This window comes from Eptatretus burgeri, chromosome 6 (assembly GCF_056783735.1).
Source record: "Eptatretus burgeri isolate ZD-2024b chromosome 6, Ebu_testis_v1, whole genome shotgun sequence".
Lineage (NCBI taxonomy): Eukaryota > Metazoa > Chordata > Myxini > Myxiniformes > Myxinidae > Eptatretus > Eptatretus burgeri.
Window position 1 is genome coordinate 104,290,332 of NC_140966.1, and position 24,398 is coordinate 104,314,729.

General features: G+C 47.7%; 1 protein-coding gene across 5 annotated transcripts in view; it reads right to left on the reverse strand.

Moving 5' to 3' along the window:
- The window catches only part of CRY1 (cryptochrome circadian regulator 1), a 31,554-nt gene extending 8,147 nt beyond the window's left edge, over positions 1-23,407 (reverse strand). For 2 of the 5 annotated variants that reach the window (XM_085886517.1, XM_085886516.1), the window contains exons 1-5: positions 23,083-23,407; positions 9,777-9,885; positions 7,112-7,254; positions 1,674-1,858; positions 1,473-1,561 (exon numbers count right to left, since the gene is read on the reverse strand). In XM_085886517.1, the coding sequence (XP_085742643.1) occupies positions 1,473-1,561; positions 1,674-1,858; positions 7,112-7,254; positions 9,777-9,885; positions 23,083-23,240 (684 nt within the window). In that variant the 5' untranslated portion in view covers positions 23,241-23,407. Of the gene's footprint in view, positions 1-1,472; positions 1,562-1,673; positions 1,859-2,817; positions 3,110-7,111; positions 7,255-9,776; positions 9,886-23,082 lie in introns of those variants that run through there. The other 3 variants (XM_085886519.1, XM_085886518.1, XM_085886520.1) reach the window with 3 other exon arrangements.
- Between the last annotated feature and the right edge of the window lie 991 nt (positions 23,408-24,398).

Here is a 24,398-nt window from a genome sequence, read left to right on the forward strand (position 1 = left end):
TCAACTGATGATCGAATCAACAAAATGGTGACTGTTACCATCTGGGTTGGAAACCAAAAGCTCACTTCCACTCCACTTTTCCATTCATGCCGGACATTTTAACTGCAATCCTTTTGTGCCATTCCTGGTACTTTGCTCCTTCAAGGAAGTTTAATCGATTGTGGGGTTGAGGACGATTCCGAGAGTAGTGGAGGGGCAATCATGAAGGTAGGGCGAGAGAGAGAAAGAGAAAAAGAGAGAAAGAGAGAAAGAGAGAAAGAGAGAAAGAGAGAAAGAGAGAAAGAGAGAAAGAGAGAAAGAGAGAAAGAGAGAAAGAGAGAAAGAGAGAAAGAGAGAAAGAGAGAAAGAGAGAAAGAGAGAAAGAGGAGAAGAAGAGAAGAGAAGAGAAGAGAAGAGAAGAGAAGAGAAGAGAAGAGAAGAGAAGAGAAGAGAAGAGAAGAGAAGAGAAGAGAAGAGAAGAGAAGAGAAGAGAAGAGAAGAGGAGAAGAGAAGAAGAGAAGAAGAGAAGAAGAGAAGAAGAGAAGAGATAAGAGATAAGAGATAAGAGATAAGAGAGAAGAGAGAAGAGAGAAGAGAGAAGAGAGAAGAGAGAAGAGAGAAGAGAGAAGAGAGAAGAGAGAAGAGAGAAGAGAGAAGAGAGAAGAGAGAAGAGAGAAGAGAAGAGGAGAGAAGAGAAGAGGAGAAGAGAAGAGAAGAGAGAGAAGAGAGAAGAGAAGAGAAGAGAGAGAAGAGAGAGAAGAGAGAAGAGAAGAGAGAGAAGAGAGAGAGAAGAGAAGAGAAAAGAGAAGAGAGAGAAGAGAGATATATATATATATATATATATATATATATATATATATATATATATATATATATATATATTTGGCAGGCAGAATGCACATGTCCCATTGTCAAAATTCAGAAAGCCACGAGGGTAGTGCTCAAAGAAAGCCACTATGGTCGTGCTTCCGTGGATCGTGTCGGACTTTAAGCGTAGATCATCACAAAAAGAGATGAATTGCATGATTCAAGAACATGACTGCACAAGCCAACACACAAAGCCCGAATTGGCAACTCGGCCTAATCACAATGTTTGCATGGCACGGCTCATTGCCATCGACTCGCCCCGTCAGGTATTTCTCAGAAAAGTCCCCAAAATACAATGCCCTCACATGACCCTGTGGAGCAAGCCCACTACGGATTTTGTATATGAATGGATATTTATTTTGTTTTGCAACCTGCGGCATGGATACCGGCCCCTGATTGACTTTATTTCATTACAAAGTGAAAACAGAGGAGACGGTGGTACGTGCCCATTATTCGGGGAGAGGGGGGACGATTGCAAAGCTGCTTGAAAAGACGGTGTTCATCTACAACAAGGATGTTGCTTGTTTATGAAAGCAGTATTATCCTTAAGATGCACTCGGAAACAAAATTGCTGAACTAGAAGGGAGTTATTGTTAAGCTCCCCACATGCCGTGAGCCATTCTTACCTTTCTTTCCAGGTGCCTGTCTAGGCGAGTCAGCGCTTCCATTTCTCCACCTTGCCAAACGGCTGAGCTCAGGCCTTCTGTATCAAAACCTATTGGGTCACGAGGTTGAGTAAGCGTTCAACATTGGTAAAAGGAACCTCTATATAGTAATGGGACCGTTAAACAGTGGCTTTGCCATAAGAATAAGGAAAACCTTCATACCGAGTTCTTCGAGGGTGGGAACACCGTAACGTTCGTCGTGATCATCCCAAAGAGGTGTGCGGCATGCACCCATCACTTTTGGGCTCAGTGTATCCATGGGCTTTTCCAGCGGGTCCATCCGGCTCACGAGTGCCTGGAAACGTTTGTAGGTAAGAGGAGGTTGTCCATCATTGAGTTTAATTATCCTGCGGAGCAAGGAAAGTGAACAATCAAACCGAGTTTTTCGCCAAGCACTCTTCAATCGATGTTAAGGCTGTCTTTTTCGTCGTCAAAAGAAAGCCAATCACAATCAGTGACATTAATCCACGTGCAATCCATTTATTTAACATCAACCCTTTCTTGAGGAAATGAAAACTCCAGGTCTAACTTCCAAATATAATCCTTAAACTTTCCCAACCAACTGTCAATATTCCAAGCAAGAGTTTCTGGGGGGGGGGGGGTATGTACAACCAGGGATGGCTGGGGTGGAGAAAGTGTCGAGTTCTTATGGCTGAGGAAGGTGTTACATTCATATTCGGAGCGAGGTGTGTTTGGGATTGCAAGAAATAGCATAAATTGGATTGAAGACTGGCATCAGTAATTAGCACGTGTAGTTAAGACCTATTTACCTCACTCATAATCTCCTTATATTATATTATATTCCTTATTAAAACATACTGTAACATATAAACGATTACAATTGTAGGATGCAACACCATTCCGAAAACCATTGCAGATGTGCCAGAATTGCAACAGTTGACAATGGATCAAAGCAACATGGTATATGGAATTTGAACCTAGGATCCCCACACTGTAACGTACATACATGTTGAGATGAGAACACCAAGATGGCCAACGTAAAATTTACCAAAAACATATGGTTCACACTTGATCTTCCATGAACCAATAATTTGTATATACTAGTGCATGCCCGTAGGTGCAAACAAACAAACAAAAACTTTCAAACCGCGTGCCAGAAACAACAACCACACAGGCCGTTCCTTCGTTCTCACGTGCAAAAAAAATAATAACAATAAGTAAATAAAAATTTAAACCACAAGCCAGAAACAACAACCGCACAGGCCGTTCCTTCGCTCTCGCATTCTCGCGACAACCACACTTCCACACAAAGAGTTAATTAAAATCCAAATTAAATCAAGTTTACCTCCCTGTCTTTGCTTGCCATGACATTCGCTGCAATGTAACCGGCACGTCCCGTGACGTCATCGTCGGTCGGCCGCGCACCAGCCTACGCAGCCACGCCTCCGCAGCAACGTGTCATGTCATTGGTTGGTAAATAAATGGCCGCAGCAACGTGTCATGTCATTGGTTTGGTAAATAAATGGCCATAACTTTGGAAGCACTTGTCCAATTAATATCAAACCTTGAAAAGGCACATCCTCAGGTCCCCAGCAATATACCTGGCAAGTTTCAATTAGATCTGACCAGTGGTTGTCAAGAAACAGCGGTCACAGACACACACACACACACACACACACACACACACACACACACACACACACACACACACACACACACACACACACACACACACACACACACACACACACACACACACACACACACACACACGCTTGTAAAAGTCACCAACTGCTAAACAGACGTCTAGCGGCTCGTTCACTTCCCCACAATGCTAATAATTACAGAATCTGGAGTCAAGGGGACAACTGCTGATAAAATGATTTATCAACTTTTGCTGGCAAGAACCACAGCAGTACAGGATTCAAAAGAAACGTTTTGGTTCGAAGCCAGACAATTTTCGGCATTCATTGTTATCTGCCGAGTGCCAAGGGTCCATGCCATATTACAGTCGCACACGTTTCTCCTGCATTCACAACATGTGTCAAAACTCACAGGCTTTGCTCATTCCTCAATGGCAGGAGCAAATCGAAGAAATAAAAAAGAAGGTACAATGGAAGGTTGGACACATCCAACACTTTCTTCGGCGGACAGGAAGGGAATGGAAGGGAATGAAAATGATGTCAGATGTAGGTGTTTTGCAGGACATCTTCGAAGCAAGCCACTCACTCACATGCATTCAGCATCGAGGACTATTGCATTTGGTAAGAGATGCCACTTGGTTGAAATTTTGACAAAAGATATTGCTTTGCAATAAACATTGTTTATAACGAGTTCATGTGACGACCCAACTTCGGCATAAAAACCAAGGTAATTATTGGTGTCAGGAGTGGGAAATAATTCAATGATGAGATTTTTCTCATCAGAGCCTCAACTACACCTATTGCTCTCTTTCCATCCCATTTTCTTGTGCAAATTATAAAAGCGTCGACAACTTAGACCGTTCTACAAAACAGAAAATATGGTTACATTAGTAAATGATTAATAACAGGTTATTCAGTTGCTTTTGGATGTTGTTTCAAGGTTATCTGATTTGTCTTGAGGTGTGTGTTTACAACAACCACCCCCCCCCAAAATAAAATATATAAATAATCCTAGCAGGGGTACCCAGCATTGCCAAGTGGTGGTCTCATCCTGTTGTCATTTTGAAGAAACAAAAATGTTTGTAAGGACCTAAAACACTTCCCTAAACCCACTAAGGAATGGGGTTGGAGATCATTTAATATTACCTTTCACATCGCTACAAAGGCTTCAGTACTATCGAGTGATTAACAAAAAAAGGATCCAAAAAAAATCCAACTTATTTTTAAACAAAACTAAAAAAAATTTGGGCCTAAAACACTCCAAGGCACTCACTGATTGACCTCTGACCCCAAGGACCCAAAAGACCCTGAGGACACAAAAGACCCAACGGGATTATCTGGGACTCATGGAAATTCTGCATAATGTAAAATGAGACTTTAGGTACACACACACACACACACACACCCTCAACCCCCTCCCAATTCGGTCCTCTCTCTGCTCTCCCCTACCATTACACTCAAACTCTGTGCTCCCCTCCCCATTTCTTCAAATCATCAAACCCCCTCCCAACCCAAAGTCAAACCTCTCGATCACAACTGTGTCCCCTCTCTGCCTCCCTCCCCATCCCAATTCTGTCATTCTCTCCCCTTTTCTTATTCAAGTCCTCAACTGCCCCAAATCCCAAGCACTCAACCCCACTCCCCTCCACCTCAATCTCCCACCCCCAACTCTCTGTCCTTCCTCCCCATTTCTTCCCGTTCTTAACAACGTTACGCAAAGATACACAGGGAACTTTGGCGCATGAGAAGGCCACTCATGCCTGGTGTTGGCTTAGTGGTTAGGCTGGTGGGCTTAGAATCCCGCTCTGCCATTGAATTAATACCAGGTGGGATTGACTCAGCCTGTCATCCTTCCGAGGTTGGCAGAATGAGTACCAGCTTGCTGGGATGATTGAGCCTTTCGAGTATCCTGTGTCGGAGTGGTGACCCGTCCAGGATTGTGCGCAACAGCCCAGGAGACTGCTTCTGCAGCACCGACGCTCTTTACAGAGCACGGTCCCAATGGATGGATGGGAAGGCCATTCGGCCCATCATGCCTGCATTGTTCCTGTCCCCGTTTGTTAAGAACAATCTGAATAGTAAATAAAGATGGAATGTTAAATTCACAATTACTTCCCAATTTCTTCCCTTATCCTTGCTACTATATAATTCATGGACCGGTGTTTGTGTGTTTGTTTGTCGCACTGATCCTCCTACAGTTCTGGGCCGATTACAACCAGACTTGCTACATAGGATCAGCGTGACCCCGATTAATGTATAGGGGTGTTTTTATCTTTGCTGGTGGTATTGGGGGGAGGGAGGGGAAGCAAATTGTCCATGTAAATGTGTATAATGCAGTGCCACCTCCAGGTTTTCCCTGGTATTACAAGTCTCTCCACAATTTACAGCACAGTATTCCTATCCCCAAGTTTTCTAATCCAGTGAGGTGTCTTGAATAATTATTAGCAGTGGGTATGTTTTTGCTTCATGCACGTAACCCGGGTTATTGCTATTTTTTGCCAATACAGAGCTGTCAGTTACCTATACACCGCCCAAATAAAGGTATACATCAGAAGAATGTGTTGCATGCTTGGAACAAGATTGCAGGTTGGGTGGGTACTCTGCTAGTAGTAATAATAATAATAATAATAATAATAATAATAATAACTAGAATGGCACTCGGTGGAGCGCATACCTCCACCACATAATGCCTGATCCACGAGAACAAATCGGGCCCATAAATTTTTGAAATATCATGCTATACATCGTCTTAGGCCCTCTCAATGGTGAAAAAAAAATCACTTTGAAAATTAAATAATTCTCGTATCCAGATCCAGATTCGGGTCGTCACCAAAATCGAATCATTTCTTTTTTGTCACACACCCAACCAACCTGCCCACCAAATTTCATCCGAATCTGTCCACAACCTTTTGAGATATCCTGCACACAAACAAACAGACAATAAAAAAAAAACACAACAAGATGTCATGTAGAGCATGGCACTTGCAAAATCCATTAAAAAAAAAGACCTCAAAATTAATTGGCCGCTTGAATTCAGTGACCTGAAATATAAATCCTCTTCAAATTTCAAGTCAATCGGATGAAAATTGAGAATTTTAGAAATCTCACCGAAGTTGTTGACCTAAGGCCTGTGTTGACCTTTTGATCCATTTTTACCTCAAAATTATTTGGCCGCTTGAATTCAGTGGCCTGAAATATAAATCCTCTTCAAATTTCAAGTCAATCGGAAGAAAATTGAGGATTTCAGAAATACCACTTAAGTTGTTGACCTTTAGCCTATGTTGACCTTTTGACCTCAAAAACAATAGGCTTCTTCCTTGTGACAAAGTCTACCATGTGGTGTAGTTTCGTGAGGATGCGTTAAAAATTGTGACCTGTAGCTGATAAAGACAGACAAACAGACAGACAGACAGACAGACAGACAGACAGAATAACAAAATTGACTAACCAATACACTTGAAAAATCTTCGATTTTGCAAATAACACAAATGGACAGACAGAGTGGGGTGAAAACATAACCTCCTTCACCATCAGTGGAGAAGGAGGAGGAGGAGATTGGGACCATACTCTGTGCAGAGCGTTGGTGCTGCCTAAGCAGTCTCCTTGGCTATTGGGCACAATCCTGGACGGGTTGCCACTCCGACACGGTATACCAGCAAGCTGGCACTCAGTTTTCCAACCTCGGAAGAACGACAGGCTGAGTAAACCCCACATGGTATTAATTCAACAGCTGAGCAGGATTTGAACTCAAGACCCTAGGATCCCAAGCCCACCACCATAACCATAAAGCCAACACCAGGCATACCTTCAGTGGCAGAGGTAAAAAAAAAAAAAAAAAAAAATCTGGTGGGGGCAGCCAAATTGCCTCCACTTTGACAGAATACTGGTGAGCCAGCTGGGTTTCGCTTTTAGAATCAGCTTCGGCAACACTGAGTGGCATGGATTTAAAACATAACCACAGCAAGCGGATGACAAACTCGAAAAATGCAAGCTCACTTGTCCAGATCATAGAGTGTATGTGAGATCTGCACACACACTTCGACGCCAGCTTTCGAGGCCAGCTTCTTGATGGCGGAATCTCTTTCCTTCCCAAAGGGCTCCGAATCGTACTCGAACGTCAGCCGATTGATATTCCACTCCTGTGACAGCAGGCAAGGATTGCACCGACAACTCAAACTCATCGCGGAACCATTATGGATGTGTACACCCAACCCAGCATTATAACAGCTCGACCACGGTGGCAATATTCACTTGTAGGCGCTTTGTTGTAAATGTCAAATGTAAGTGCAGCATAAATGCTGGGGATAGCTATTTGTGTTGGAATATGAGAAATGGGGCTCTGCATAAGTGTGTCATAACACTCCTGTAATGCGCCGTAGTTCCAAAAAAAATTAAAATAATACATACACTTACAAGGCATGCCACTCCATGGGAAGGAGCTGCAAACTCATTCGTACATCGGACCTCTAAAGATAGCTCAGTGATACAATTTCATGTTTATGGGGCTCAAAGACAAAACAGTGCCAAAGTTGGACACAATGTAAACAGGTGCAAGCGACTGTGTTGAAGAACAATTGCTTGTATCGAAGCAATCCTTTTTTTATTTTTACAGCAATCGCACATTACTGTCTAAATAAGATCTGTCATATATGCACAAACACACACATATGTATATATATATATATATATATATATATATATATATATATATATATATATATATATATATATATATATATATATATATAATGTCCCATATCTTATGGATCAATAATATATACCACATAATTGAAACTGTTATTAAGGTATATACTGGGGTAAAATGTAACTGAAATTAAATAAGTATTGTGGTTACTGTGGTAAAAGGCACTATGTACAAAGCTGTGTTTTGACCAATATGTCCAAATAGCCAAACTTGGTAAAACGGCTGAATTTATGTTCTGTCGGGGCACTCCGAACTTTTCCAGGGCGACGTTGCCTCTGCAAGAACAGCATCATATGAGAAGGCTTTGATCAGTGCCCTTGGGAATGAAAACAATTTGGCTCTTTGGCTGACATTGAGATTGTGCCACACAAGCATAAAATAGCGAACTGAGTGTCAAGAATTAAGAGGAGGACACGATGTGACCAGTGAGAAGCTACAGCTGTATGCGTGGTATGTCCAAGCTGAATTTCATCTAAAAACGAACAAACTGGGATCAAACAGCAAAGAGGGTATTGAATGCTACATGCGAATCACGCCCTGACTCAAGAACCAGTTGCACCTCTGCAAATGCTGGTCGTATCTTATCCGCTGGCCGGTTGAGTTCTCAATGAACCTACTACCCTGCTGGTGTCTCGGAGACGACATCCAAGCAGGCAATTCCCCTCTGGTCATATCGAAAAGGAAAAAAGGCCTGTGTTCTCTTCCTCACTCTTTTGCACCGTCGGTTTGCAGTGTGGTCCTTAAAAGTGAGTAATGCACTTAGATTCATCTGCTTGCTTCAATGATATGAAGATCACCCTCTGGGGGACCTGCAACGCGACTGGCCGCTCAGACTTCAACCTGTGTGCACTCACCGGGGCAAGGCCGCTTCGCTTCGAGCATGACCACAACCGACTGACATCAATTTGTCTCCTACTGGGGCTTTATTATCAAGAACTTGGTACATGAGATATTCGAAACTGCATTGAAACCTGTCATGCGTATGTAACTTTGGGGAGTTTTAAAAGCATCGAGTTATCGGATGCTACTAAATGGTATTAATGTTTGAAAGGTATTAGGACAGTAGGGATAAATAAATTACTTATTAAATATCCTTCTGTTTTGTGTCGTGCGTAGGTTTCACCTGGTAAACAATAGACGGGACATATAATTGTCAGTAAAGCTTTTCTGCTAAGCTCCCACTCTGGGTAAATGGTGCACTCACATCGGTGCTCGGAGGAAGTTCTTCACAGAGCTTCGGTACTGCCGAAGCAGTTTCCTGAGCAAGGTTTATTATACCGGGTGTTTTGCCATTGCCTTCCCAGCAGTTATTATGGCAGGGATTTAGAATTTGGCCATGGTGCCAGGGAAAGCTCACCTAGTCTTCGCGAAGGACACCATGGGGTCTTTAACGCCCATCAACTAATGCCGGCAGATGGGAAACCCACTTTAACGTCCAGATCTGAGGGACGGCACACACATTGATGAATCACCCTGCCTGCGAAACACCAGGACGACAGTTTATATCTGTGTCGGGATACAAACCCAGACTCGACAGCTTAGAGGCAAGTGTGCGTACCTCGAGGCCACCACGACAGCCCACATTCATGCACCAAACTTGAAGAAATGGGATTTGCACCCACAGTGAATATATATTGACATGATGTCACAAGTGGCCCCAATTGGTAATGAGTGAATCCTTTGGAGCCCTCAAATTTTACATCAAAAATAATTAATTGGGGTCAGATTTATCTCAAAGTTTTGAAATGTTAAATTCATATCAAGAAAATGGATAAAACATTCGATGCCTGTGCTCATTTGGGCGAGTGAATCACAAATATAATCAGATCCAAAACTCCAGGCAGTTTATCTCCAAAGTTAATGGAACACGAGTTCTTGGAATAAGTTTTGGTCAAAATAGAAACGATGTTTAACGGACGTTAACAAACAAGACGGGAGTGATAAGGCAATGCACACCTTGAATAGTTGAGGAAATACATCAGCAGGCTGTCCACGAATGACAAAGAGGCGCGAGTTGAGTTTGCGCAGACTCGAGTCAAGGTCTTCCAAACTTTGCAGCAAGAACCTACGAGATGAGGTGAAGTTCATCGTCAGTAACAACTTCCAGTTTTACCCGAGCTCGGTTTATCGGGTTAAAAGCGCTCGCCGCTTGCGTGACAGTGTTACACTAATGAGATTGCTGTGATGTGCCAGGGAAATCGGTCGGAACCATTCCAACCAGGGTAGGACCAGACACTGAAAAGGCAAACGTCCCTCGGATTGCATCGACCAGGAAGGAGAACAGAAATCCGAAAAAGGGATCCCGTCCCATCGGTGACAATCGCAGTAAGTCGATGTCTGGCTGGAGGGACTTGTGATCGAACTCGAAGAACAAAATGGCGTATCGACAAAAATAAATAAATAATAATGGCCCACTCTCGGAAATATACTTGCAGGAACCAATAACTACCGTGATCGTTTACTCGAGTACAATAAGCAAGTGGAAACCCGCATGAAGCTGCAGCACTAAGTGGAAAAACTTAAACCAAAACAATAAAGCAAAATAAGTTTAACAACTGTTATAATCTTTTGAAGGCCCATTTTAGGCCCAAGGTGGCAACTATCGCCAACAACAAGTTGGCTGCAAAAGAAAAAGCCTAATTGAGCCTTTTGCAGCAATCCAGGATTTATTAATTACATTCTCTGTTGAATGTTCACGCCGCTAAAAAGGTGCAATTGCCTTTCGGAGAATAATTGTGCGTTTTATAAAAATTGCATCATGTTTACTGGAGGGGAAAGGCAATCACAACAACCTAGTATGCCTCAGCTGGACCATGCAAAGCTGCAGATTAAATCAACAGAACCTTCGATGAGGTATGGTAGCCACCGTGGGAAGCCAAGAGAAGATGACCTTTCGGACGTTAACCCTTCGTCGGAGCAAAATAGCAACTAACGCTCGAAAAGCCAGCTTCTCCTTGCTTCCCATGCTGGTTAGCATTCCTTAATCAGCGTCCTCTTGATTTCATCCATTGTTCTACAAGTTTGCCAATGCAGATTGACACTAACCAATTTCAATGCTGATGGCATTAGCAAATTACAAGTGATAAGAAGGCACAGGTGCGATGGACCAAAAGTCCTTTTTCTCTGCCATCAAGCCAAAAGCACACCCAAACTTCATTCAAGAAGGCCACATTTTGCCGAGCGAGCTAGAGGATCAGAGTTCGACTAGCAGAGGTGGTTTTTGACAGCAACGCGCCGAACCAGCAAAGGAACTTTGATTTTCCATGTACTGGATAAAAACTTTTTATTCTCTCCGCCACCGGAGGTGAAGGTGGTTATGTTTTCACCCCTTTCTGGTTGTTTGTTACTTTCAAAATGGAAGATTTTTCAAGTAAATTGGTCAGGCGATTTTTGTAGTTCTGTTTGTCTGTCAATCACCGACAGGTCAGAATTGTAAACCGATTGTCATGAAACTTCACCATGTTGTAGAGGTAGTCTCAACTGAGAAGCGTATTGATTTTGAGGTGAAAGGTCATCTTGAGGTCAAATTTCTAAACTTATTTTTCATCCGATTGAATCGAAAATTCACCACGATTTGCATTTTGTATCACTGAATCAAACCAACTATTTGAGGTCAAAAGGTCAACTCGAGGTCAAACTTCGAAAATCATCAATTTCAATCTGAAAAATAATCAAATTTTATCCGATTGTCCTGAGCTTTGATCAAGATTGTCAATTTTAATCTTAACGAAATGGACAATTTGATGTATCCATGGCAACCTTTGGAGAGAGGGTGGATTTTGCAAGTATTGTGCTCTGCATGACATCTTTTTCTTGTTTGTCTGTTTGCAGGATATCTCAAAAGGTTGTGATGGATTTGGATGAAATTTGTTGGAGAGGTTGGATGTGTGACAAGGCCAAACTGATTAGATTTTGGTGAAGATCCAGTGACTGGAATATTTTTAGTGCTTCTTCACCATTGAGAGATCGGGGCCAAAATGATATATAGCATGATACACTACCTGGCCAAAAGTATGTGGACACCTCCTCGTCCAACATCTCATTCCAAAATCATGGGCATTACGATGGAGTTGGTACTCCCTTTGCTGCTATAACAGCCTCCACTCTTCTGAGAAGGCTTTCCACGAGATGTTGGAATATTGTTGTGGGGATTTGCTTCCATTCAGCCATAAGAGCATTAGTGAGGTCGGGCACTGATGTTGGGCGATTAGGTCTGGCTTGCAATCGGCGTTCCAATTCATCCAAAAAGGTTGAGGTCAGGGCTCTGTGCAGTTCAGTCAAGTTCTTCCCCACCGATCTCAACAAACCATTTCTGTACGGACCTCGCTTTGCACACGGGGGCATTGTCATGCTGAAACAAGAAAGGGCTTTCCCAAAACTGTTGCCACAAATTTGGAAGCACAGAATTGTCTCGAATGTCAATGCATGCAGCAGCATTAAGATTTCCCTTCACGAGAACTAAGGGGCTTCACCTGAACCATGAAAAACAGCCCCAGACTATTATTCCTCTTCCACCAATCTTTACAGTTGGCATGATGCATTCGGGCAGGTGGCGTTCTCCTGACATCCGCCAAACCCAGATTCGTCCATCGGACTGCCAGATGGTGAAGTGTGATTCATCACTCCAGAGAACGCGTTTCCACTGCTCCAGAATCCAATGGCGGTGAGCTTTACACCACTGCAGCTGACGCTTGGCATTGTGCATGGTGATATTGGGCTTGTGTATGGCTGCTCGGCCATGGAAACCAATTTAATGAAGCTCACGATGAACTGTGGCTTGTGCTGACGTTTCTTCCAGAGAAAGTTTGGAACTCACTAGTGAGCGTTGCAACAGACGACAGACGATTTTTCCACGCAACACACTTCAACACTCGGCGATCCCGTTCTGTGAGCTTTTGTGACCTACAACTTCACGGCTGAGCTGTTGTTGCTCCGAGACGTTTCCACTCCACAATAACAGCACTTTCAATTGATCGGGGCAGTTCTTGCAGGGCATAAGTTAGAGAAACTGACTTGTTGAAAAGGTGGCATCCTATGACGGTGCCACATTGAAAGCCACTGAGCTCTTCAGTGCAGCTCATTCTACTTCCAATGTATGTCTATGGCGATTGCATGGCTGTGTGCTTGATTTTATACACCTGTCAGCAATGATTGTGGCTGAAATAGCCGAGTACACCAATAAGAAGGGGTGACCGCATACTTTTGGCCATGTAGTGTATCTCAAAAAAGTTGTGGACTGATTCGGCCAAAACTTGGTGGAATCTTTGGGTGTTTGACAAGGAAGAATTGATTCCATTTTAGTGAATATCCGAATCCAGATTCAGATCTGATAATTTTTGAAGTGATTCTTCACCATTGTTGAGAGATTGGGCAAAAAACGATATATAGTATGATATTTCAAAAATTCATTGGGCTTGATATGTTCTCATGGATCAGGCATTGCATAGTGGAGGTGTGCGCTCTACCCAGTACCCTTCCAGTTACTCTCACGGAAGGAGAGGGTATTACATTTGGGTCCGTTTGTTTGTCTGTCTGTCTGCTTGTCCGCACAGAACTTTCATGTTTTTATAAACAACCACTTGTCAGATTGAGACGAAATTTTCACTATCGGTGTGACAACTCATATGGAATGTTTTAATAATTATGAAGTCATAAGGTCACGTGCTTTGCTAAAAACCTGCTCTGATGCTCTTGCGCATCCTCTTTCTGCTCTTTTCACCCTGGTATTTGCCCGGGGTCATATTCCATCTGCTTGGGAATCAGCCAACATCACTGCATTAAATAAAACATAACCTCCATCCACCTTCAGTGGTGGAGATTATAAAAAGCACAAAAAAAATGATCACCTTAACTACAGACCTATCTGCTTACATCCAATCATCATCAAGGTCATGGATTCTATGATCGCATTAGACATCAAGTCCTTCGTTTTCTCCACCAGCCAGATCTGAGACTACCAGTTCAGATTCAAACTCGGTTACTCTACCCTGGACATGCTGCTTCGCAGGCTTTCCCAACAATTGTTGGAGGCCCTCAATGTCAAACATGAGATCAGGGTCTTCTCTTTCGACGTATCTCGAGCATTTGATACAGTCTGGCACCCCACCTCTTCCCTCTCTGCAGACCTTCATGTAGAATCTCAAGCTGGTCAATCATTTGGAATGTATCTTTCAATCCAGACAAATCTCACTCTCTCACTCTCTCTGTCTTTCCAGAAGGACCGTATGGTGAACCCTCCCATCTACTTCCTTAATAAACCTCTTGAAGAAGTTCAATCATTCAAACATTTGGGTCTCACCATCAGCTGTGATCTTTCTTGGGCAAACCACACATCTAAGTTGGCCTCTAAAAGGGTATCCTCCATTGTGTGAAGTCCTTCTTTAGCACCCCTGAACTCTTATCCACCTACAAGGCCTTCATCTTCAGTTTGATGGAGTACTGCTCTCCTCTTTGGACTGGTGCCCCTGCCTCACACCTTGCTCAGCCTGAAGCCGTGAAAACAACTGTCTTCAACAGAAGTGAAATCTCCCCCAATGAGGCTGAGAGTCTTGGCCTATTATTTTAACATTCCAGACAGGTTGGCGGTCTCTGTCTTTTACCACCTCCTTACTGTTTCTGTGCTGTGCCCCCAACCTCCCCCCCCAGAGGTTTCTGCATGGCACACGTGATCTGCTACTAACCCACTTGTTGTGAAACTCCCAAAATCCGGACTCAAAGCTCATGTCCACTCATTAGTTCCTCTTTCCACTCATGTGGGAACCAACTTCCTCAGTCTGTTCAATCACATCCTTCCCTCCAGTGCTTCAAGACAGCTGTTCACCACAATCTCATGTAATATCGCATCAGTACTCATGACCTTGTCTTCCCTCATTAACCCTCCCCAAGCACACCTCTTTCTGTGTTTCCAGATTATGGGGTTTCCACCTGGTCCCTCACACCCTCCTCTTTAAATGTTTTTTTTTTTCTTCCATTTTTGTTTCTTCCCAGTTCTCCCCACTATGTTTGTGATTGATAGTTTGCATGTTCCTCCTCTACCCACCATGCTCTCCTTCTTCCCAATGTGCTTTCTTCCTCCAGATATCCTATATTATGCCTCTACATGACTGTTGGTGTGTCTCCCCCACTCCCTTGACAATTTCCAATATTATTTTCATTATATTTCGTCATATGCCCTCCCCGAATCCCGACTGTATACAAAAAGGACGAAATTAGCAGAACTCGAGAGTGGCCAGAAACCAAAAGATGCTGAATGATGGGGTGAATTGAGGTCGGGTTTGAGGATTCACCACGTCCTGATTCAAGAGCTGGCCGAGTCACCACGTCCTCACTTGCCCTCTAAGGGAATTAAAGTTTGCAATCATACAAATGCTGTTATTACCAAATAGTGGTGAGAAACAATTCTCACACTTACCAGAAGTTCCATGTTGGAACTCTCGAAAGCATGATCCAGGAACCATGATTGTTTGTGCATAGCTGGCTGGCAATGGGACATCTATAAATCAATGTGTTGGTCAAGGGGTTAAGATTGAAATCGTATTTTTAAAGTAATTGTTTTATCTTTGAGGATGGAAATATTATGCTATATGCCTAAACTTCAGGTTCTTACCTTTTGTATGCAAAATAAAGAGAGAGCAAATTTACAGAGGTAAAAAAGGCAAAGAACAAACAGCAGGGTGACATTGGGACAAAACAAGCAGCGGTGAGAATGAACAGAAAGAGGAGAGAGAAGAGGCAACAGAGAAAACACAAGAACCAGTGTCAAATAAGTGGTTTGAATGAGGTTGCGTAACAAAGCAAGCAAGTCCCAAACTCCAGGCAAGCAAGTCCCAAACTCCAGGCAAACAAGCCCCAAACTCCAGGCACACAAGCCCCAAACTCCAGGCAAACAAGCCCCAAACTCCAGGCAAACAAGCCCCAAACTCCAGGCACACAAGCCCCAAACTCCAGGCAAACAAGCCCCAAACTCCAGGCACACAAGCCCCAAACTCCAGGCACACAAGCCCCAAACTCCAGGCACACAAGCCCCAAACTCCAGGCAGACAAGCCCCAAACTCCAGGCAGACAAGCCCCAAACTCCAGGCAGACAAGCCCCAAACTCCAGGCAGACAAGCCCCAAACTCCAGGCAGACAAGCCCCAAACTCCAGGCAGACAAGCCCCAAACTCCAGGCAGACAAGCCCCAAACTCCAGGCAGACAAGCCCCAAACTCCAGGCAGACAAGCCCCAAACTCCAGGCAGACAAGCCCCAAACTCCAGGCAGACAAGCCCCAAACTCCAGGCAGACAAGCCCCAAACTCCAGGCAGACAAGCCCCAAACTCCAGGCAGACAAGCCCCAAACTCCAGGCAGACAAGCCCCAAACTCCAGGCTGACAAGCCCCAAACTCCAGGCTGACAAGCCCCAAACTCCAGGCTGACAAGCCCCAAACTCCAGGCTGACAAGCCCCAAACTCCAGGCTGACAAGCCCCAAACTCCAGGCTGACAAGCCCCAAACTCCAGGCTGACAAGCCCCAAACTCCAGGCTGACAAGCCCCAAACTCCAGGCTGACAAGCCCCAAACTCCAGGCTGACAAGCCCCAAACTCCAGGCTGACAAGCCCCAAACTCCAGGCTGACAAGCCCCAAACTCCAGGCAGACAAGCCCCAAACTCCAGGCAGACAAGCCCCAAACTCCAGGCAGACAAGCCCCAAACTCCAGGCAGACAAGCCCCAAACTACAGGCAGACAAGCCCCAAACTCCAGGCAGACAAGCCCCAAACTCCAGGCAGACAAGCCCCAAACTCCAGGCAGACAAGCCCCAAACTCCAGGCTGACAAGCCCCAAACTCCAGGCTGACAAGCCCCAAGCTCCAGGCTGACAAGCCCCAAGCTCCAGGCTGACAAGCCCCAAGCTCCAGGCTGACAAGCCCCAAGCTCCAGGCTGACAAGCCCCAAGCTCCAGGCTGACAAGCCCCAAACTCCAGGCTGACAAGCCCCAACAAGCCCCAAGCTCCAGGCTGACAAGCCCCAAGCTCCAGGCTGACAAGCCCCAAGCTCCAGGCTGACAAGCCCCAAACTCCAGGCTGACAAGCCCCAAACTCCAGGCTGACAAGCCCCAAACTCCAGGCACACAAGCCCCAAACTCCAGGCACACAAGCCCCAAACTCCAGGCACACAAGCCCCAAACTCCAGGCAGACAAGCCCCAAACTCCAGGCAGACAAGCCCCAAACTCCAGGCAGACAAGCCCCAAACTCCAGGCAGACAAGCCCCAAACTCCAGGCAGACAAGCCCCAAACTCCAGGCAGACAAGCCCCAAACTCCAGGCAGACAAGCCCCAAACTCCAGGCAGACAAGCCCCAAACTCCAGGCAGACAAGCCCCAAACTCCAGGCAGACAAGCCCCAAACTCCAGGCAGACAAGCCCCAAACTCCAGGCAGACAAGCCCCAAACTCCAGGCAGACAAGCCCCAAACTCCAGGCAGACAAGCCCCAAACTCCAGGCAGACAAGCCCCAAACTCCAGGCAGACAAGCCCCAAACTCCAGGCTGACAAGCCCCAAACTCCAGGCTGACAAGCCCCAAACTCCAGGCTGACAAGCCCCAAACTCCAGGCTGACAAGCCCCAAACTCCAGGCTGACAAGCCCCAAACTCCAGGCTGACAAGCCCCAAACTCCAGGCTGACAAGCCCCAAACTCCAGGCTGACAAGCCCCAAACTCCAGGCTGACAAGCCCCAAACTCCAGGCTGACAAGCCCCAAACTCCAGGCTGACAAGCCCCAAACTCCAGGCTGACAAGCCCCAAACTCCAGGCTGACAAGCCCCAAACTCCAGGCTGACAAGCCCCAAACTCCAGGCTGACAAGCCCCAAACTCCAGGCTGACAAGCCCCAAACTCCAGGCTGACAAGCCCCAAACTCCAGGCTGACAAGCCCCAAACTCCAGGCTGACAAGCCCCAAACTCCAGGCTGACAAGCCCCAAACTCCAGGCTGACAAGCCCCAAACTCCAGGCTGACAAGCCCCAAACTCCAGGCTGACAAGCCCCAAACTCCAGGCTGACAAGCCCCAAACTCCAGGCTGACAAGCCCCAAACTCCAGGCTGACAAGCCCCAAACTCCAGGCTGACAAGCCCCAAACTCCAGGCTGACAAGCCCCAAACTCCAGGCTGACAAGCCCCAAACTCCAGGCTGACAAGCCCCAAACTCCAGGCAGACAAGCCCCAAACTCCAGGCACACAAGCCCCAAACTCCAGGCTGACAAGCCCCAAACTCCAGGCTGACAAGCCCCAAACTCCAGGCTGACAAGCCCCAAACTCCAGGCTGACAAGCCCCAAACTCCAGGCAGACAAGCCCCAAACTCCAGGCTGACAAGCCCCAAACTCCAGGCTGACAAGCCCCAAACTCCAGGCAGACAAGCCCCAAACTCCAGGCACACAAGCCCCAAACTCCAGGCTGACAAGCCCCAAACTCCAGGCTGACAAGCCCCAAACTCCAGGCTGACAAGCCCCAAACTCCAGGCTGACAAGCCCCAAACTCCAGGCTGACAAGCCCCAAACTCCAGGCAGACAAGCCCCAAACTCCAGGCAGACAAGCCCGAAACTCCAGGCAGACAAGCCCCAAACTCCAGGCTGACAAGCCCCAAACTCCAGGCTGACAAGCCCCAAACTCCAGGCTGACAAGCCCCAAACTCCAGGCTGACAAGCCCCAAACTCCAGGCTGACAAGCCCCAAACTCCAGGCTGACAAGCCCCAAACTCCAGGCTGACAAGCCCCAAACTCCAGGCTGACAAGCCCCAAACTCCAGGCTGACAAGCCCCAAACTCCAGGCTGACAAGCCCCAAACTCCAGGCTGACAAGCCCCAAACTCCAGGCTGACAAGCCCCAAACTCCAGGCTGACAAGCCCCAAACTCCAGGCTGACAAGCCCCAAACTCCAGGCTGACAAGCCCCAAACTCCAGGCTGACAAGCCCCAAACTCCAGGCTGACAAGCCCCAAACTCCAGGCTGACAAGCCCCAAACTCCAGGCTGACAAGCCCCAAACTCCAGGCAGACAAGCCCCAAACTCCAGGCAGACAAGCCCCAAACTCCAGGCAGACAAGCCCCAAACTCCAGGCAGACAAGCCCCAAACTCCAGGCAGACAAGCCCCAAACTCCAGGCTGACAAGCCCCAAACTCCAGGCTGACAAGCCCCAAACTCCAGGCTGACAAGCCCCAAACTCCAGGCTGACAAGCCCCAAACTCCAGGCTGACAAGCCCCAAACTCCAGGCTGACAAGCCCCAAACTCCAGGCTGACAAGCCCCAAACTCCAGGCTGACAAGCCCCAAACTCCAGGCTGACAAGCCCCAAACTCCAGGCTGACAAGCCCCAAACTCCAGGCTGACAAGCCCCAAACTCCAGGCACACAAGCCCCAAACTCCAGGCACACAAGCCCCAAACTCCAGGCACACAAGCCCCAAACTCCAGGCACACAAGCCCCAAACTCCAGGCAGACAAGCCCCAAACTCCAGGCAGACAAGCCCCAAACTCCAGGCAGACAAGCCCCAAACTCCAGGCAGACAAGCCCCAAACTCCAGGCAGACAAGCCCCAAACTCCAGGCTGACAAGCCCCAAACTCCAGGCTGACAAGCCCCAAACTCCAGGCTGACAAGCCCCAAACTCCAGGCTGACAAGCCCCAAACTCCAGGCTGACAAGCCCCAAACTCCAGGCTGACAAGCCCCAAACTCCAGGCTGACAAGCCCCAAACTCCAGGCTGACAAGCCCCAAACTCCAGGCTGACAAGCCCCAAACTCCAGGCTGACAAGCCCCAAACTCCAGGCTGACAAGCCCCAAACTCCAGGCTGACAAGCCCCAAACTCCAGGCTGACAAGCCCCAAACTCCAGGCTGACAAGCCCCAAACTCCAGGCTGACAAGCCCCAAACTCCAGGCTGACAAGCCCCAAACTCCAGGCTGACAAGCCCCAAACTCCAGGCTGACAAGCCCCAAACTCCAGGCTGACAAGCCCCAAACTCCAGGCAGACAAGCCCCAAACTCCAGGCAGACAAACCCCAAACTCCAGGCAGACAAGCCCCAAACTCCAGGCTGACAAGCCCCAAACTCCAGGCTGACAAGCCCCAAACTCCAGGCTGACAAGCCCCAAACTCCAGGCTGACAAGCCCCAAACTCCAGGCTGACAAGCCCCAAACTCCAGGCTGACAAGCCCCAAACTCCAGGCTGACAAGCCCCAAACTCCAGGCTGACAAGCCCCAAACTCCAGGCTGACAAGCCCCAAACTCCAGGCTGACAAGCCCCAAACTCCAGGCTGACAAGCCCCAAACTCCAGGCTGACAAGCCCCAAACTCCAGGCTGACAAGCCCCAAACTCCAGGCTGACAAGCCCCAAACTCCAGGCTGACAAGCCCCAAACTCCAGGCTGACAAGCCCCAAACTCCAGGCTGACAAGCCCCAAACTCCAGGCTGACAAGCCCCAAACTCCAGGCTGACAAGCCCCAAACTCCAGGCTGACAAGCCCCAAACTCCAGGCTGACAAGCCCCAAACTCCAGGCACACAAGCCCCAAACTCCAGGCACACAAGCCCCAAACTCCAGGCACACAAGCCCCAAACTCCAGGCACACAAGCCCCAAACTCCAGGCACACAAGCCCCAAACTCCAGGCAGACAAGCCCCAAACTCCAGGCAGACAAGCCCCAAACTCCAGGCAGACAAGCCCCAAACTCCAGGCAGACAAGCCCCAAACTCCAGGCAGACAAGCCCCAAACTCCAGGCTGACAAGCCCCAAACTCCAGGCAAACAAGCCCCACAAACCAGGCAAACAAGCCCCAAAGTCCAGGTTTGATAGAAATTTAAAAAAAAACAACATTTTGAAGCTTTCTGCAAAAAAACTGTTTCCAACCTGACAAAAAATAAGAACAACAACAATATTATAATTAAAGAAAGATGTCACTTTACATTTCCAGAAATGGTCTTCGGACAAGCATTAAAAAGGGTCATCAGCTTGAGAAAGATGTCAACCAACTAACAAGACATTTGTTTCATCCTTGTGTCCGAGCATGTGGAGGTCTTGAACCAGTCGTGCATCATTAAAAACGCCGTCCAAATCTGGGTAATGCAAATAAATAACTAATTTATAACTCACCATTGTCAGCGTACACCAAAACATCTAAAGTGATCAACACGGAAAACTTCTGCACCCAAAATAATACGAGGGCGAACAAAAGCCGTTTTTGTACTTCTGTTGGCTTTCACACCTTGCTGGAGTGACGAGGTCATTGAAGGACAGACACATGCCGATGAACGCCCAAACCGCTCATTTTCCCATCGCTTCTCTGAGAATAGCAGTCAAGCACTTAACCACTAATCTTAATGCTGGGTGAGGTCATCTCGGGACACCTGGACACTACGCGAGTGAGTGAGATGATGAAATGTTCAGTCTCATAACCAACGCATACTTTTCACCAGCACAGTTTTAGAATGAACGCTCCACATCATCGAGTTCATCTGGATACGCAAGTTTCCACGGTTAGCAAGCGATACCCAGCTCTACAAAAGAGAGAGCAAAAAAAGTTTCATATCAAAATGGTCTCCCTTTTCAACCTCTTCGGTTCCAGTTTCCACACGATAATGCACTTCACAATCTTCGGTCCTTCGATTGGTCTTGAGGATGATTATTTACTGGGGTCGCTCCATTGGAGGTAAAAAGACCGAGTTGTGGCCAACATTGCAGAGCTTGATGAAGCACGTCTGAACTTCGCAAGGGGACAAATCTGCAGGGTGCACACGGTCCACCAGCAAACACGTAGGAAAACTACCTAAAACCAGAACCACTGCTCACCTCCACTCATTCGTTCCTCTTTTTCTTTTTTTAACCACCTGTAGAACCAACTTCCGCATCCTCTTCAATCTCATTCTTTCCTCCAGGTCTTCAACACAGTTGTTCACCACCATCTCAGATCATCATCTTTTGTACCCCCCCCCCCCACCACAGATTTTGCTTCTGTATCTACATTATTCTCCTCTACCCCTCATCCTTACCCACATCCGTTGTTGTCCGTCTGCCCTGTCGTTGGCATTTCCCCCTTCTCTTTCTGGTGGTCCTTTAGTTATGTCGCATCCTGATCCGTTCTGTGTTCTAGCTCTTCCACGATCCTCGGATATATATACATATACACATATACTTCTATTAACCCATAAGCGGTTCGAGTTTAATCCTGGACGAGCAGCCACTCCATGCGGACATCTTCAGCTGCTCTGTGCGGCAGTGCAGACATTTCCCGCTGAGCATCCTTCGGAATCGAACTCTCTCCGGTGACAGGCGATGCGACGACACTTCACCCACTGCGCCACCACCAAGCTGCCTTTAAACATCAGAGAAAGGTTAAAATCAAAAGGTTGGGCTGTGGTCACAATTCAGACTTTTAGTATCACTTTGCGTCAGACATTGGAGTACAAGTATCTTGTTCATCGACACGACAAAAAACACTCGACAGACAGCAAGAGAGGGCAATGGCGGAGCAGCACGAAAAGATTACACTCGTTTACACTAATTGATACAATTATAATGAATAAAACCCCCTGAAATGGAATTGGTCTGCCATTGAACAATACCTGAGCAGCGCCGCAACTACCACCACTACTACTACAACTACTGCCCCAATTATCACCCTCATTGTGGGAGTTTTGTTGCAAGTCTTTCACGAACCGGCTGTCTTTGACTAGAGGGGACAGCTAGGTCAGGATACCGGTGACAAGTCATCTACTTTTCACGAAAGACATCCTGACGGGATGTTTAACGTCCGCCAGCTAGTGCTAACAGACGGGACAGCCGGATTAACGTCCACCCGGAGGTTGTTGCGTCCGCTTATCCGTTGTGTGTGTGTGTGTGTGGAAGCCGTTGCTATGACAACGCTGGGCACATCCTTTCGGCCCTTTCCAGGGACCTTCCTTCGTGAGGACCTCCTCGGTCCTTCCCACCAGGTGGTATCCTGCGCGTTTTCACATGTGTCCGCCTTATACTCAAATCGGTCCACGATGATGACCCCGATGATGACCCCGATGATGACCACGATGATGACCACGATGATGACCCCGATGATGACCCCGATGATGAACACGATGATGACCACGATGATGACGATGTTGACCCCGATGTTGACCACGATGATGACGATGTTGACCCCGATGATGACCCCGATGATGACCACGATGATGACCACGATGTTGACCCCGATGATGACCACGATGATGACGATGTTGACCCCGATGGACAGAAAACGTCACGATGAACAAGAAACGCACCTCCAGCGGTTGATGCCCACATTGGAGGCTCCAGCGAACCAGGGATCCAGGATGTAGACGCAGCGAACGGTGTCCGCACCTTCTATGGCCTCGCGCACAGCGGGGTTGTCGTGGAGTCGAAGTCCCTTTCGGAACCAGTGTACGGAGTTACACACCATGCTCAGGGCTCGGAGACAGGCTCACAGAGCCTCGACTAGAGCGTGCGAATGCGGGACTGCGGTGTCGGGGCACACTGTATGAGGTGTACACACACCCAGAGGGCACACCCACCGCGAGGTACACGCGTGACCCCGCCTCCTGCTGACCCACATAACTGGGTTCGCCTTGCGTAACGCAACGGCTTCCCATTGGCTGCTGTCGCCCGAGAACAGCACGTGACGCGTGACGTGATCTCACGCTCCGCCCACTCCGCCTCATCTCTCCCTGGATAAAAGTCCTCGTTCTCCTCCCACAGGTTTGAACCAACGTTTCTGATTGGTCGGTGCCCATGCTGCTTTACACATTCATTCAGCAGCAATTACTGAGATTATCCGTGGATGTGGAATTTATTAAAGGATCCTCCAAAAACTGCTCACGGTGTCCGCACCAACAGGTTTGACCAAGTCCGCACGAACAGCTTGCCCGCCTCGTGTGGTGACGAGCGCACCTTCCCATTGGCTGGTTCAGAGTCGCCTCCCCATTGGTTGTCGCCGCCGCGGACTCGGAGGAGCACGTGCGGTGGGGGGGGACCAAGTAGGCGTGTGGTGGGGGGGGACCAAGTAGGCGTGTGGTGGTGGGGGACCAAGTAGGCGTGTGGTGGAGGGGGACCAAGTAGGCGTGTGGTGGTGGGGGGGGACCAAGTAGGCGTGTGGTGGTGGGGGGGGGACCAAGTAGGCGTGTGGTGGGGGGGGACCAAGTAGGCGTGTGGTGGTGGGGGGGACCAAGTAGACGTGTGGTGGTGGGGGGGACCAAGTAGGTGTGTGGTGGGGGGGGACCAAGTAGGTGTGTGGTGGGGGGACCAAGTAGGCGTGTGGTGGGGGGGGACCAAGTAGGCGTGTGGTGGGGGGGACCAAGTAGGCGTGTGGTGGGGGGACCAAGTAGGCGTGTGGTGGTGGGGGGGGACCAAGTAGGCGTGTGGTGGTGGGGGGGACCAAGTAGGTGTGTGGTGGGGGGGACCAAGTAGGTGTGTGGTGGGGGGGGACCAAGTAGGCGTGTGGTGGGGGGGACCAAGTAGGCGTGTGGTGGGGGGAGACCAAGTAGGCGTGTGGTGGGGGACCAAGTAGGCGTGTGGTGGGGGGACCAAGTAGGCGTGTGGTGGTGGGGGGGGACCAAGTAGG